Source organism: Eumetopias jubatus, unplaced genomic scaffold, assembly GCF_037043125.1.
Source record: "Eumetopias jubatus isolate StellerSeaLion01/CBP00866 unplaced genomic scaffold, mEumJub1_p1.0 scaffold_3, whole genome shotgun sequence".
Classification (NCBI taxonomy): Eukaryota; Metazoa; Chordata; class Mammalia; order Carnivora; family Otariidae; genus Eumetopias; species Eumetopias jubatus.
This window is the reverse complement of record NW_028274809.1, coordinates 5,123,950-5,138,463: the sequence shown is the minus strand read 5'-3', so window position 1 is coordinate 5,138,463 and position 14,514 is coordinate 5,123,950. Positions and strand designations below refer to the sequence as shown.

General features: G+C 49.1%; 1 protein-coding gene across 1 annotated transcript in view; it reads right to left on the bottom strand.

Moving 5' to 3' along the window:
• Positions 1–12,690, bottom strand: part of DRC11 (dynein regulatory complex subunit 11) — a 156,289-nt gene extending 143,599 nt beyond the window's left edge. The window contains exons 1-3 of the mRNA XM_028105309.2: positions 12,680–12,690; positions 3,991–4,315; positions 878–997 (exon numbers count right to left, since the gene is read on the bottom strand). Of these exons, the coding sequence (XP_027961110.1) occupies positions 878–997; positions 3,991–4,315; positions 12,680–12,690 (456 nt within the window). The remainder of the gene's footprint in view (positions 1–877; positions 998–3,990; positions 4,316–12,679) is intronic.
• Between the last annotated feature and the right edge of the window lie 1,824 nt (positions 12,691–14,514).

Sequence of the window (14,514 nt, the reverse complement as noted above, 5' to 3'; positions counted from 1 at the left end):
TGCTGCATCAAGTCGGGCTCTGCTGAATGAGTACCATTTCGACAGGCAGGGCTGTAGGGAGAAGAGCGAGCCCTCTATGCAGCATGAAGCATGTCCACGGCCAAGAGAGAGCACAGAGCACCCCAAGCACTTCTTGCGGCAGGCAGACAGGGCACGTCCTGCTCCCGCCCCACTGTCATTCTGGTTGCGCTTGGAATCTTCCTTGGCACCAGGACCCAGGCTGACAACACCCAACGGGGCCTGTCTGTAGGAAGCCCACACGTGCTGGTTTCCCCTGGGCACTGGGGCCACACCTGTTGCCCAGCATAGTTACTGACAGTGCTTGACAGTGCCCCTTTCACTTGGAATCGTCCCAGCTTGGATGGCCAACTGCTGTCTCCCTGCGTAGGCCATGAGCAGCCAGGGCCGTGAGGCACTGATACATGGGAGGAAGCGAGGGCCACTGAAATGCACAAGCAAACTTGCCAGAAGGTGGATGTGGCAGGGCCGTGCGGAAAAGTCTGGAAGGGAAAGACTGATCAGTAGGTTAGCTTAACACTTAATTATTTCATATGAAAACATTCCACTTCTGACTTTAGGTTAGGGGTCTGAGACAAAAAATCAAACTGAGCTGATAAATCTACTCAGTCTCAGAGATACTGACTTAACCAACAAAGCATTATGTTTTGATCTCTATTTCTAAGTTCTTGAAAAATAATGGTCATGAATCATCAAAAATATGTCCCCAAGGTAAGCAACTTTTTACACATACTGACTAGCACGAGGGGCAGGTGCTGCTTTCTTCCCACTGGAAATAATCTGTCTCTCACCCAGTCAGGAGCCACGGAAAAAGGTTTTATAGATTATGGAATGATGTTTATTAAAATGATATACGAACCTTTTCAGGTATATCTAGTCCAGTGTTGGCTAATATCTGAGCAAGGATTTTCTCTCTTCCTTTGATGACTTCCAGCTTCTCCTTCAAAAAATACTTGGGAATGGGAATATCTAATTGTTGCTAGAGAGGAGAAAGAATGAGCCAAAGGGCACAATTTTGTCACAATTGGTCACAACTGTCACTTTTGTCACAATTCCAGGACTCAAATCCACCTAAGCTATACAGTAAGGACTGCACATCAAAGAGACGCGCTTTGCCTCCCATCCTGATTTAAGACATGATGAGGCCGGTGGCATGAAGAGAATTCATTACCATTGAGGAGACACAAAGTCACAAGGAAAAACCATCATCACGGCCCTTGTTTTAATCATTACAGTAAAACTTGAGAACCCATATCAGTTAATCCTCCATTAACTAATGATAACTTAAGGTCTTTAAAGAAACATAATATCATCTCAGCCTACCTAAAATAATAATGCAGACTAAGATAGCAAAGCATTGTGATGTAGAGATCTTTGAATTCACTCTCGTAAGTTATCGTCAGTATCATTACTTGCATGTAAATGATCACATTTTTCCCCTAATCATTTGTTTTTATTTTTACCTAAATTACCCCAAATTACAAAAATTATTGACAAAGTTCATTTGCTTTATTAGGAAGCTTGTTTTTTATGCCATAAATATCAACTGCTGTTTTTTCATTTATGCATATTACCAAATATTTCAGTTAGTGGAGGTCACACGAATGTTTACCAGCCCAAGTTCAACAATCGGGAGTGTAGACATGTTATTCGGGGGTATGGGATGGGCCCTTGGGCACCCCCATTGAGAAACACTGTCCTAGACTCTCAGGCACTCCTGGCTGCCTTCTGGTAGACCAGTTGGCCCAGGAAAGCTAAGGTTCTGGTCCTAAGGGTCAGCTCCCCTTCTTCCCATTCTGGCATGACTCTCCACACTCTCTCCCCCATCCAGGGGATTTTGAACAGGCCTTCCCTTAAAGAAGGGGTGTCTTTTTTAGGACTTGGTGAGATGATATCAGTACTGGTGGCAACTGTTTTTGAAAACCACTTTCTTAGACTAATGGAGTTTCCATCCTCTACAGGGTGGAATCAAGGACACTTCTTATGGCAGAGAAACTCCTTCTCTTCCTGACACGTTTCTATACATCAGGGACCTATTAGGAAGGCTCCTTAGGTGGCAGGCTGCAGAAACACTCTTCCAGTTAGTTTAGCTGTAGGGGACACTGATGGATGGACTTAAGACTTCGTGGACCTAGGGCGGGAACAGAGTGGAGAGTCCATTATCAGCAGGGATGTGTCCAGGAATGAAGATGCTTTCAGGACTCTGCCATTTACTTCTGCTCCTCTTGGTGAGTCTGTCTTATTCTCTCTCTCTCTCTCTCTCATTCTCTCCCTCTTTCACTCTCAAGAGCAGCTTTCTTCATTCTTCTGAGCATCTGAGAACAAAGGCTCCAACTACTCACAAATTTGGGAGCCTGAAGTTCAGACTCTGAGACAGGAACTGGTCTCTCTGTCTGTTTCAGAATCTCTGAGGGAAAGATTGCCTGGTGCAGCCACCAGTACCCATCCCCGAACTGACCAGCTGTGGTCGGACTGTGGGTCATATTGTATGGAGAGCTGTGTGCTGTGCAGGTGGCAGCCACAGAAACCCTGACAGGGTTGCAGAACTGAGCCAAGTAGGAGCTCCCAGAGATGGCACACATGTGTCTCCCTGGCCCAGCACTGCTCCTAGGGTCCATGCTGGTGCTGTTGGACGTGCCCCAGTGTCGTCACGTGGCTCACCGTGCACCCTCCGGAAATGGTGGAAAACACAGCTGAGAGTCTCTCACCAGGAAAGTTTCCTGGACAATGTCCCTCATTCCTCACCCCTTTCAGTGCTCATGGCCTTTGAGAAGATGAACCAGGTGAACCAGAAAATCTGAAGGAGACCACCACATAAACATCACAAATTTCTTATTCTTTAGCTTCGAGAATATTATTTAATAGTCTTGGCATTAAATTAACACATTTAATATTGCTTTATTAATTCAATTTAGAGATATGACTTAATGACTTGATTTCATGTTTATCCTCAAGTGTTCCTGATAGACTCACATGGGTGAGTAAAGTACATCTAATCGAAAAAAATCTGGTGCTTTAATCCACACTCTTATAAATGAACGCAATAAACACAAAAGTTTTGGAGTGATCTTCAACACTTCCAATCATTTTAATTATTCTTTAGAGTCCATTCCAATGAAGTGCAGTAATAATGTTAGGAAAGTTTATTCCAGAAAGAAACATAAGGTTTATAGGATCTCGAATATTTTCAAAAGGAAGAGGCATTAAACGCCAGGTAGAAAATTGAACACTGTCTTCTTTTAATTTTATTTTAGGAAATGTTCCTTTCAAAATGAAGACTGAGCTCCCAGGACCGTGACACTGAAGTGAGCTGTCTGTCCACTGGCCGTTGGCAGACTCAGCCAGACAGAGCATCAGAAGAGACCCTGGGTGTTTGGCAGTGAAGGTCGGGAGGGCAGCAGTGGGGCCGAATGCTCACAGCTCCAGGGCATCAGAGAGGGAGGATGCCCTTTCTTCTTTTCTGAGGCTCAAAGGCCTATTGCCAAAAATCCCCGAGTCACCAGAGACCCAAAGCAGAGGAGGAGACACATCCACCTGGGAAGAAAGAACTGGTAACCAACAGGCTGCTCATCCTGAAGAAGATGATGGGAAGCAGAGGCCAGAGGGAGATCTCCTTTGGAAACAGAAGGAGGGGCACTTCGACGGGAAGTCGGGAGGGTTTGTGTCCCAGGATATTTATCGAAGAGTTGGCCTACTCCAGGCAACAGATCTGGGCAGACACCATGGTGACAAGGAAGACAACAACTTCAGTGTCCAATGGACCCAAGTGCTGTGTGAAGACTTGTCTGTGCCCAAAACTACAGGGACCCAATCCTTGTCCAGGGGGGTATGGCCCAGCTGAAGGGCAATGCTTCAACTTTTCATACAACAACCAGCAAAGATATCTAGAAAGTCTGTAGAAAATTGGTTAGAGGCCTACACAGCTTATTTAAAATAACAAGAAACAGATAAGAGAAGAAGCTGAGTACTTACAGGAGCCAACTTTAGATCCTGTAGGATGTCATCAAAATAATGAAACTCTGTTAATTCCAATTCAACCATTTCATTCTTCAGTTCCAGGATGCGACCCATCACTCCATCCAGTATTTTTCGGATCAATATTCGTTTCTGCGGGTGGACGATCTGGTCATAGACATCCTCCAGGTTTCTGAAGATCTGCACGTATTTTATGTAGAAGGTGGCTAACATTTGGAAGATGAAAACTTGATTGTTTTGTGATTCCATTATGTTCTGAGACTCTTTATCAAGCAAAGAATTGAGGGCTTCTTGGGTCTGATGCCACATCTTATTATACATTCTGGGGAAAGACAGAGAATAAGTGAAAATTCCTTTGTGAGCCATACAAAATGGGCATCTGGAATAACAAACGGTGACACAGCATCAAATGTGAACCAGGAACACGGTGTGTAGTTCCCTTTAGACCATTTATGTCTTCTTCTGAGGTGCATGCGATTTTTCGGACATGACCGCTGCTGTCATTATCACCTACGTAGCTTAAAAATCCTTTCACCTCAATGATAAGAGTGATTCCTCACCATACATGTAAAACCAGCATGATTACACCCATTTCAGAGATGAAGAAGCTGTGAGCCAGAACTTTCCACTGACTTGTCCATACACACAGCTGGTGGGCTATGAGTTGGAACAACAACGTTGGAAAGTGATTCTGCACCACCTTGTAAAGTCAAACACGGGCAGACCCTATGAATGAACAATCATTCCCCAGAGAAACTCTTGTAAATCTGTATCACAATTAACATAAAAGCGTTTCTTTATAATAGCCAGAACAAGGAGATAACCAATTGTATATGAATAAGAGAACGAATAAATAAACTGCAGTGTATTCCCAGCGGACCAGTACCCGCAGTGGAGAGTGAATGACTTACAGCTCTAAGCAACAACTGTGAACCTGAGAACCATAATGCGGGACGTAAGAAGCAAGGCGTGGCTGGCGTGGGAGGCCGGCCCCTAGGTCCATGGAGCAGACAGGGAGCTGGAGGGCGGAGAGTGAGCTGCAGGTCTGTCCTCTCCCACTGCCTCCCTGGTGGCTCAGCACACGGTTGGGAGCCTCCTTCTACCAAAGGCTCAGGGTGGTGGCCTCTCTGCCTTGCTCGCCCCATGACCCTTGTCAGTTCTTTGAGACTCTGTCCCCATCTCTTCTGCCAGTCCCTTTTTTAACCATCCTGCTGAGGGTGCCATCTTTTTCCTGCCTGGACTCTGACCAACACATCCAAGGCAGAATTTTGGTTGACTTTGGCTCTCTTTATATCCCAGAATCAGATGAAAGGCTAATGGAAAGATCAGTGTGTCTGGGAAGAGGCTTATTAACTCTCCCAGGGGTGAGAGGGTGGGCAGGATCTTGGCCCTTTTCCTGGGATGAGGGGGAAACCCACAACCCATTAGGTCTTTCCTGTGCTGGCCAGGGGGGCTTAATCTCTGCCTGAATGGAGCCAGCGGGTCAAGGGGAGTGAGGGCTCCCCCTTCCTCTTCGCCATCAGCCTGGCCTCCCAACCCCATGCTCACCTGTGTGTGGCAACCCCAGGCTGCCTGCACGAGCCTCTTCTGTCAGCACGGGGGCGGCTGGGCACCTGCTCTCTGGGGTCAAAATGCCCCTTAGGCAGACCTACCACCTTCAGCCCCACCTCAGAAGGACCAGACCTTGCCTCCTCTCTTGCCAGGGTTCTGCCAGAAGGTGGGCTTCTCCTCCCTCCCCCTCTGCTGGCGCTCAGGTCCCACGTGCCTGCCTCTTGCCCCTCATCTCATCTGCATTCCCTCCTTCTATGTTCTCGTGGTAGCTCCTGGCAAATGCTCTAACGTTCCCTTCGTCCTCGTGTGTTTATAGCCTTTGACATCCTCTGTTGCCATTTTGGAGGTGATTCAGGAAGAGCAGGAAATAAAATTGCTCATAAAATCCACCTTGTTTTACTGGGAGTCCCCCATCGACCTTCCCAAGGTCATTAGCGGGCATCCCCTCCAGGTGCTCGGCTCTGGTCCCACTTCCCGCCCTGCCTCACTCATGCTCCACACTTCCCTCTGAGGAATTGCCAGCATCACTTCCCGGAATTGACCGCGTGCTGTGACCTGTGCTAGGTGTGACCCTGGCCACGCTCCATGAACAAGGCTCCTGTTACTCCCACTGAGGTGGGAGGAGGTAGCCTGCTCCTCAGAGGTGAGGTCAGTGTCTGAGCCCAGTCTATGGGATTCTAAGCTTGGAGCCATTATTCTTTCTTTCTTTCACTGTACCGCTCCCTCTACCTTGACCAAAAATGAAAGAACCACCCCTATCACCAGAAAATACATAATCATAACTCTTGCTGAGATGATGGGTGAGAAACTTAATCTCAACATTCTAATGTCCATTCACCTGGTTGCAAATGAGATTGAATATCCACCTGCATACGGGGTGTTTGCAAGTTCTCTTCCTCAGATCATTTATCCATTTGTTTTGCCTGTTTTTACATTGGATTGTTTTTCTATTAGTTTATGCGGGTTCTTTATATATACGGAGTGCCTATGCGTTCCTTAGCTTGCCTTCCGGCTGAGAAGCTGGTGTCGTACTATGGCCCAGGGCAGGCTGTAGGCACATGCCCTCCACCTCCATCCTGCTGGGAAGGGCGACCCCACCCGGTTTCATGGGGGTCCCGCTGCAGTCCTCCAGGCTGGTTTGGAGCCAGGCCCCGCTGCGGCAGCGATCCCAGAGCACAGTGCCCCGTCCCTGTGCCAGGGCCTGGCCAGGCCTCCTGCTTGCGTCTGCTCGCTGTTGTGCACTCCCATGCTGCTCCTGGTGCAGAGAGTTTCAACTTGCATTAAAAAAATTCCGATTCTTTAGTTTTTCAATTTAAGATATTTTCGTTTTATTTTAAAATGTACTCTTCCACTCTTCAGTATAATAAATACATATTAGTATGTTACCAAGTAATACAAACTTAAAAGAACAATTAAAAACTTCTTTAAAGGTTTATTCATTTATTTCAGAGAGAGAGGGAGATTTATTTATTTCAGAGAGTGTGTGTGTGCCAGTGGGGGGAGGGGCAGCGAGAAGACGGAGACAAGCAGACTCCCCACTGACTGAGCTCAGAGCCCCACGTGGGGCTCCATCCCAGGACCCTGAGATCATGACCTGAGCCAAAATCCAGAGTCGGACGCTTAACCTACTGAGCCACCCAGGTGCCCCTAAAAATAAAATTTTTAAATAAAACATGAAGAAAACATTTTTTTAAAGAATCTCTTATTTTTATGTTCCTGGAACAGAGATGAGAGACTTTCATCTTCTTGGCCAAAAGTCAGTTCTCTTGGTGGGTGAAGAGCCTTTCAGGTTCAGATGATGATGAGGAGGAGGAGGAGGATGGAAGCAGCTCAAAAGTACATAATACTGGTCACCGTCCTAAGTGCTTTACAGGTATCAGCTCTCATAAACCTAATAGCCCTCTCAAGCAGGTGCTACCATCCCTGCAGTTCACGGACGAGCAAACAGAGGCACAGCAAAGCTGACCCGCGTCCAGGCAGTCTGGCTCCAGGGCTCATAGTCTGAGCCCCTTTGCGGCCCCCATTCTTCGGGGTGAAAGCAAATGAGGGTGACGAATCAGGTGGCGTAGCTGTGATGGGCCAAGATCTACAGTTGAAAATACGCCTCTCCCCGCAGTCCGCCACTGAGTGTGGATGCTGAATAGTGCCTCGGGCATGCCTCCCGGGGGGTGCGAGCGTCAGATGTCTCCAAACTTGGACATATTTTAAAAAAATATTGCTAAACGAAAGAACATTCTGCCAGACGGCTTTATGAAGAGAGAAGGTTTACAGGGGGCAGTTGGATTCTATTTAGCACGGGACTTGCCACTCCTTGCAGAAGAAATGACTATTTATTAGAAACGACCCCGTCCCGGAACAGTAACGACAACACCTTCTACCTGGTCCCAGCATCAGGTGGCGCACGTATGGTGGCGATTCTGCCTTCTGCGCCTTAAAAAACCAGGCAAACAGGAGGGGAGGGGGAGACAGAAACAAACGGAACAATGAACGCTGGCTTATCAAGCATCTGCCCTGGGGGGAGGTGAAGCTGGGAAGGGTGCCCAGAAGCTGAGCCTGTTCCTAGTTCACCGAAGCCCAGACTCCAAGCATCTGAGGGGGGGGCGGCACACCCAGGCCTCGCCTGACCTGACGGGTGACACCAGCTGCCCCACCAATGTTCACATAAAACAGAAAGCCATGTGGTTTGTTTTGTGGCCTAAACCTGTCAGGACAGCATTACAGAAGAAAATTACAAGCTAATTTTGTTTAGAACTCGGATCTGAAATTCCACTTAGCAAACAGGACTCGGCCCCAGATCAGAAGAGTGGTTCCCTTGGACCGGGGAGGGGTCATCCCAGGAATCTGCGAGAGTTCAGCGTAAAGACAAGCTGAGCTAAATACAGCGACAGAATGGTACAAACTGAAGATTATTTCCACAGATGACAAGAAAATGCTCAATAAATTTAATTTATGGCATATGCCTGATTAAGAATACCGCCCGCATACCCCAAAGAACAGATGCCGTCAGCCCTTCAAAACGCTGAACACCAGAGACCAAAAATATTTTCAGGAGACACACTGGAAATCTAAAAGACAGGAGTGAAAGAACATCAAGCAGACAGAAAAGGGATTCATACAAAAGATTTAAGAAACTGCTTGTAAATGACACACTGGCAAAATCCAAGGAAATCGGTAACAAAATATAAGTAGTCAACTGTGCAGCAAAGCTGTAAGACATCAGTAAAAGCCACAAACACTGAACACAGAGAAAAATACGAAAAACGGAACCCCTTTCCCACTACTGATTAAACATCTAAGAATGAATATGGTGCGAGCCACACAAGATGTAACTGAAGAACATTCTAGAATGCGAGCTGCGGAGGATCAGAACAGGCAGAAGCCTGGAGAGACAAGATAAAAAGAAAGCAGACTCCTCGGACTGACGTGCAGATTTAACATTGCCGGGAATCTGGGAATGATATACTGGAGTCTGTATAAATAAGTCCAGTCATAACTTCTAAATGTGGAGGTGGGGTCAGTAATGAAAAGTAAGGGGCATTTATCGGACTTCAAAGCGTTGAACGTGCCAGTAAGCACTAAGGTTGTGCAAGACCCCATGGAGGCTGCCTTGTGGGCTGCAGATGGGGTGACCTGGATCCCACAAAGACCCACACCCGTCGTGATCGAGGGATGTTGCGTAGAGGATGCTTCCACCAGGGGCAACCACATGCACACTGGTGGACGGAACGCACCCAGAATTTAGGAATGCCTGGACTCTGCTTTGAGACAGACCCAGCCCGGGGAAGCCTTGCTGCCCTAGCTCAGGGCACTCCTTGGCTTCCGCCCAGGGTCAAAGAGGCAGGAACCCCTCCAGCGCCATGGCTGAGCTGAGCCGTCACTGGAACTCTGGGCTGGGGATTCTCCTGGAGGCTTGAGCCTTCCAAGTCCTGCCTTTGGGCGGCAGCCTCTTCCTTCCTCACCTGCTGCTTTTCTGGAGCGACCAGGCATGGGTCATTGGGTGATGGGAAATATCAGGCAGCCATGTGAGCCGGCCCACCCCGCATCATCACCCTTTCCTCTGGACACTGACCTTGGCGTCCTTGCCTTCCAGGTTCCCTGCTGTCCTGACGCTCCTCCTTGTGCGCCCACTGGCCCCAGCCCCACCAGTCTCTGTACTGCCAGGGCCTGGCCACTGTGTCTCAGCCTGGCCAGCCTGGGGAGCCCCCACTGCCCCTGCATGCAGTCCCCGCCTGGCTTGAGCCCCGCCCCACCTCGCTGCCCCTCGGTCCCTGCATCCTTCTGCTGGGCCAGTGCCCGGGAACATTACGTGAGACCTGGGATGTGGCAGGACACATATTTTTTTTTAAATAAGAACATCATTGAGATATAATTCACATTCCCTAATTTTATCCTTTATACCCACCCATCAGTGGGCTTTAGTATATTCACCACCACCACCTCCGTCTAACTCGAGAACATTTTCATCTCCCTAAGAGGAGACCCTGCCCCCGCTCCTCCCAGCCCCTGGCCACCATTAATCTAATTTCTGTATCCGTCTGCCTGCTGTGGGCATTTCACATAAATGGGCCCACATAGTAGGTGGCCCTCGTGGTCTGGCTCCTTTCACTCAGCACAAGGTTTCCAAAGTGCACACGTGCGGAGGCACGCATCAGAACCTCGCTTCTTCTTGCTGCCAAATATGGTCCAGGCATGCATACACCAGTCTCTGGCCCACGCTTCAGCTGATGGGCATGGGGGCTGCTTCTGCCTCCTGGCTGTTGTGAATGAGGCCCCTGTACACATGTTTGTGTGGATACGTGTCCGTATTTTCCTTGGGTCTGGCCAGGAGGGTTTTAAAGGCAAAAGTGCCATTTAGAATCAGAAGCTGTCTCCTGAGGTAGTGGGTCTCAGACTGGCCACAGCCTCCTCGTGCCTTCACTTCCTCAAGTGGCGAATCTGGATGAGGACATCTCTCTCGACACCCCAGGGGATTACTGGGGGGTGGGATAACAGCTGTGAAAGGGTTCGTGAAGTTTTAAAGGCACCTTGTAAAGGGAAGGTGGTAATTTATCCATGAGACTACTTAGAATTTTTATTTTTTTTAAGTACATGATTGGTTTCAGATTTGAGCATACGACCAAGAAATGTTGCTGGTTTTGAAGTCAGGAGGATTGTGGGTAGAGAAGACGGAATATGACCGTGGAAAACGGCTGGACTGTTATTTCTATGGCTTGGCAGATTTTCTGTAGCTGGCTGGTTGGGGGAAGGGAAGGCTGGACTATTCAGACATACCACGTGCTTCAACGAAAAATCTGAATCTTGCAAAATGGGAATTCTTCCCAAGATATTTTATACAGGATAAATCTTCAAATTCTTCCAATACTATGTAGCTGTTTGTCCTCTTTCCAGAATATTCCTCTGGGCTTCTTGCTGAAGGGAGGCCTGCTGTCCTTCCCTGCAGCCCTCACAGGAGAGGCTCCCTTTCTGCCAGACTCCTCCAACCACTGTCGGGGCGTGGGGTCAAAGTCCTTGCTCCTCACCGCCGCTTCCAGGTCATCCTTCCTGCCCCATCCCCTAGCTTTGCACCTCGTTTCATCAGGTGGCATGCCCCTCACTGTCCTCCCGTCTACTCCCTCCATCATCTTTCCAGGACCCCACAAGGTGTCTACTGAAGAAGAGCATTTACCGACAGACTCTACCCTCCTCAATTCCCTCAGAGCCAAGACCCCGAGCCACCTGCTGGAGCTCATGCTCCCACTAGCAACGTCACCCCACTACTCCCTCCTCCTCCTCACCATCCCCTTTCCTTTAGCAAAGAAATATGCCATTGCTTCCTATCTTTAAAAAAAAACCTCTCCCCTGGCCCCATTTCCCTGCACCAGCTATAGCAAAACCCCTTTAAAAAGTTGGCCGTGCTGCCTCTCCTCCTGCTCCCTCCCACTCTCAGCAACCTTCCTACTCCATCCCCCACGCGGGTCAAGGGCACCAGCGGACCCCGCCGCGCTAAATGGATGGCCCACTTCGGTTCTCTTCTGACTTGTCTCAGCAGTGTTGGAGTCTGTCACTCCCTCCTCCCAGAAACATTGCTTCCTGTTCACCTGGCTTCCGGACCACCGCAATTTTGCTCCCTCCTCACGGATCACACCTTTGATCCCTTTGCTGGTGTCTGCTCCCCAGTCTCTCACCACCTGATGACCTCTTCTCTCTTTGTCTACACTCATGCTGTGTCAGTAAAGTCCATCTACATACCAACACCTGTCGAGTTTATATTTCATACACAGACATCTCTCCTGAACTCAAGGCTCGAATATTCAACTGCCTACTTGATCTCCAATAGGCCCTTCAAACTCAGCATGCCCCAAACAGAGCTCCCTATCTTCCCCAGCTGCAGCATCTCACCAAGCCCCTGATCTCTCTGCTCTCATTTCCTCACCTACCAATAGGGTTAGTAAGAGCGTGCCTGCAGGCTGGATGGCACCGCCTGCTTGCTCGGTAGGAACCACTTAGCCTCTCTGTGCCCGATTCCTCAGCTGTAAGATGGGACCAACAATATTAACAGGTCCTGCATTATGGGGTGTTGTGAAGATCACATGCGCTGCCGTATCTCACACATGCAGCACAGCGCCCTCAGGATCGGCACCATAACACGTCCGAAATGGTCCTGATGAAGACCATACGAAACAAGTGCTGGGGAACAGCGCAGCGCTAGGCAAACACTCTTTCCGGTACCCCTACCGCCCGACTGCGGTTCCTTGTGAAAAGCAGAGTGGTGCCATAAAGCTTCCTCAAGCTCCTTCCTTAATGAGGAACCTGGGTGTTTCCACAAAGCAATCCACTTATAACTGAGAAAGACGAACAAAAAAAGCAGGCGATGTGCCGAATGTCCTAAAGGTGCTGCTGTTTCGATAAGACAGCATCAAGGGCATCAGCCACGAGCTCACGGGGGCTCATCTCCACGGGGGGAGAGGCAGTGCGACCGGGAGGAGGGAGACCTAGGCGCATGCCATTCCTTGTCCACAAGAACCTGATACTCTATCCTGGGCCTGCCTTCATTTGCTAAAATGAAGGAGGGGAGGGGAGAGAAGAAAAAGGAAAAGCCGCAGAGCAAGCCCTCTTTCCGCCACCCGGGTCTATAAGCCCGCAGCCCATCACTTACGCGTTCGACATGGCTGGCTACTTTCTCTCTTTCCCTCGCCCGCCCGGAAGCTCTTCCGTCTCGCTCCGAAGGGCGGCCGGCTGCAGGCGTCGGGACACCACCGGGGGCGTCCACGGAGAGGTCCTTCTGGAGGAGGGGGACGGCGATCCGGGCTATCCTCTCGCTTTGGGCAGGAAAAGGCGATAGCGCGCAGGCACAGATAGGTGAACTCGAACGTTCCCTTTGCCACCCGAGGCTCGGGAACCTTCCTGTAGCCACTCAGCGGGACGCGAGGCGGAACCTAGCAACCGAGACGCTACGCCTGCGCAGTGCCGGCTCACCCCAGGCCGGGCGCGTCACCGCCCCCTCCCCCCGCCCCCCTCCCCGCCCCCAGCTCCACGCGTCTGCGCTGCTGCCTGGTTTCCGTGGTAACCGCGCCCTGGCGCGGCGGAATGCTGGTTGGCGGAAGGGAGCTGCCGCCTGCTTGGGACCAGGGTGAGGGGCTGACCTCCCAGCGGACCCACCCAGGGACCAGTCCCCGGGGTCCAGCCCGGGTCCCTTCCGCCGGCTCGTTGTCCTCCACGCCGTCTTCCCTCTTCCCTGTTTGCCCCCTTTTGGACAAGGGCCTTGATTATAGCCTCAGTCTTCCCATCTGTAAAACGGGATAACAGTCATTCATTTGTTCAGAACTTGACTGGGCTTCTCCTCCGGGCCAAGCGCAGACTTGGGTTCTGGGGATACAGGGCAGAAGCAGTCCTGCCCTTCTGGGGCGAAATGAAAGTGAGATAAGGAGCTAGTGTGTTGTAAATGGAAAATGCCATGTGGATGTTAGTTATTAGCAAGTCACTATGAATGTCTGCTTTCATTGCCCTTCTTTCTTCATCTTTAGTAAATTTGCAAATTTTATAACCTGCAATTCCTACAGAAATATATATTCAGAACCAATGCCGTTGAAATAGCATGGAGAAGGCATCCACATAAAAATGACAGCGTGATTCTGGATCACAGAACCTCTCTCCCACGATTACTAATGAAATGAGCAAAAGAAGAGCAAAAATCAGGAATAACAACAACAAAAGAAAAGAGCAACTAAACAAAAAATTAAGTACAACTCTGTGCCATAAACTTCAAAAAAATGTGCTCAGTGAAACAGAAGTCTGCAGTGGAGAATGGCATCTGAATCTCAGCCCCGTTCCCCAAAAATCCCCACTAGGGAAGGAAACCAAGTAGACAAAATACCAAGATTTCTCACTAATGCTTTTTTTGGTACAAGGAAGACATGAATCTGCAAAGTGAGATGAGAAGCAAGCTACCTGGGGAAGTCCAGGTGAGACAAAACTATCACGAGTAGAAAACAGCCCCTACTGCCCACAGGACCTGACCAGAGCTGGGAAAAATCACTAGAGCTTGCCACTTTCTAGGACTTTGCACTGTATAGAGGCAAAGACTCAAAGTCCAAGGACAGTTTGTCACAGAAACAGGGTGGGCTCCTAACAAGGGTGGGGGATGGTGGCAGAAGTTTAGCAGAATCTCAGGAGCAAGCAGAGTCCAGGACTTGCACACATCCAGTGGATCAGCCCTAATCCTCAGTGTGTATACAGGTCGTAGAAAAGTAGTAAAAATGCAATCTTCCAGCTCTCAAACTCATTCAGATATGGTGAGAAAGCAGTCAAGGAGAATTTACTCACATTATATTTGAACAGAAGATTTACAAAGAGCAATCCGTGTTAGATTTAAATAAGATAGAAGCAATAAATCTACTATCCAAAAGTATGACGTTAGTAACAGGGGAAGGGAAAAAAACAAAAACAAAAGAGGGGCGCCTGAGTGGCTCATTCAGTCAAGCGTCTGCCTTT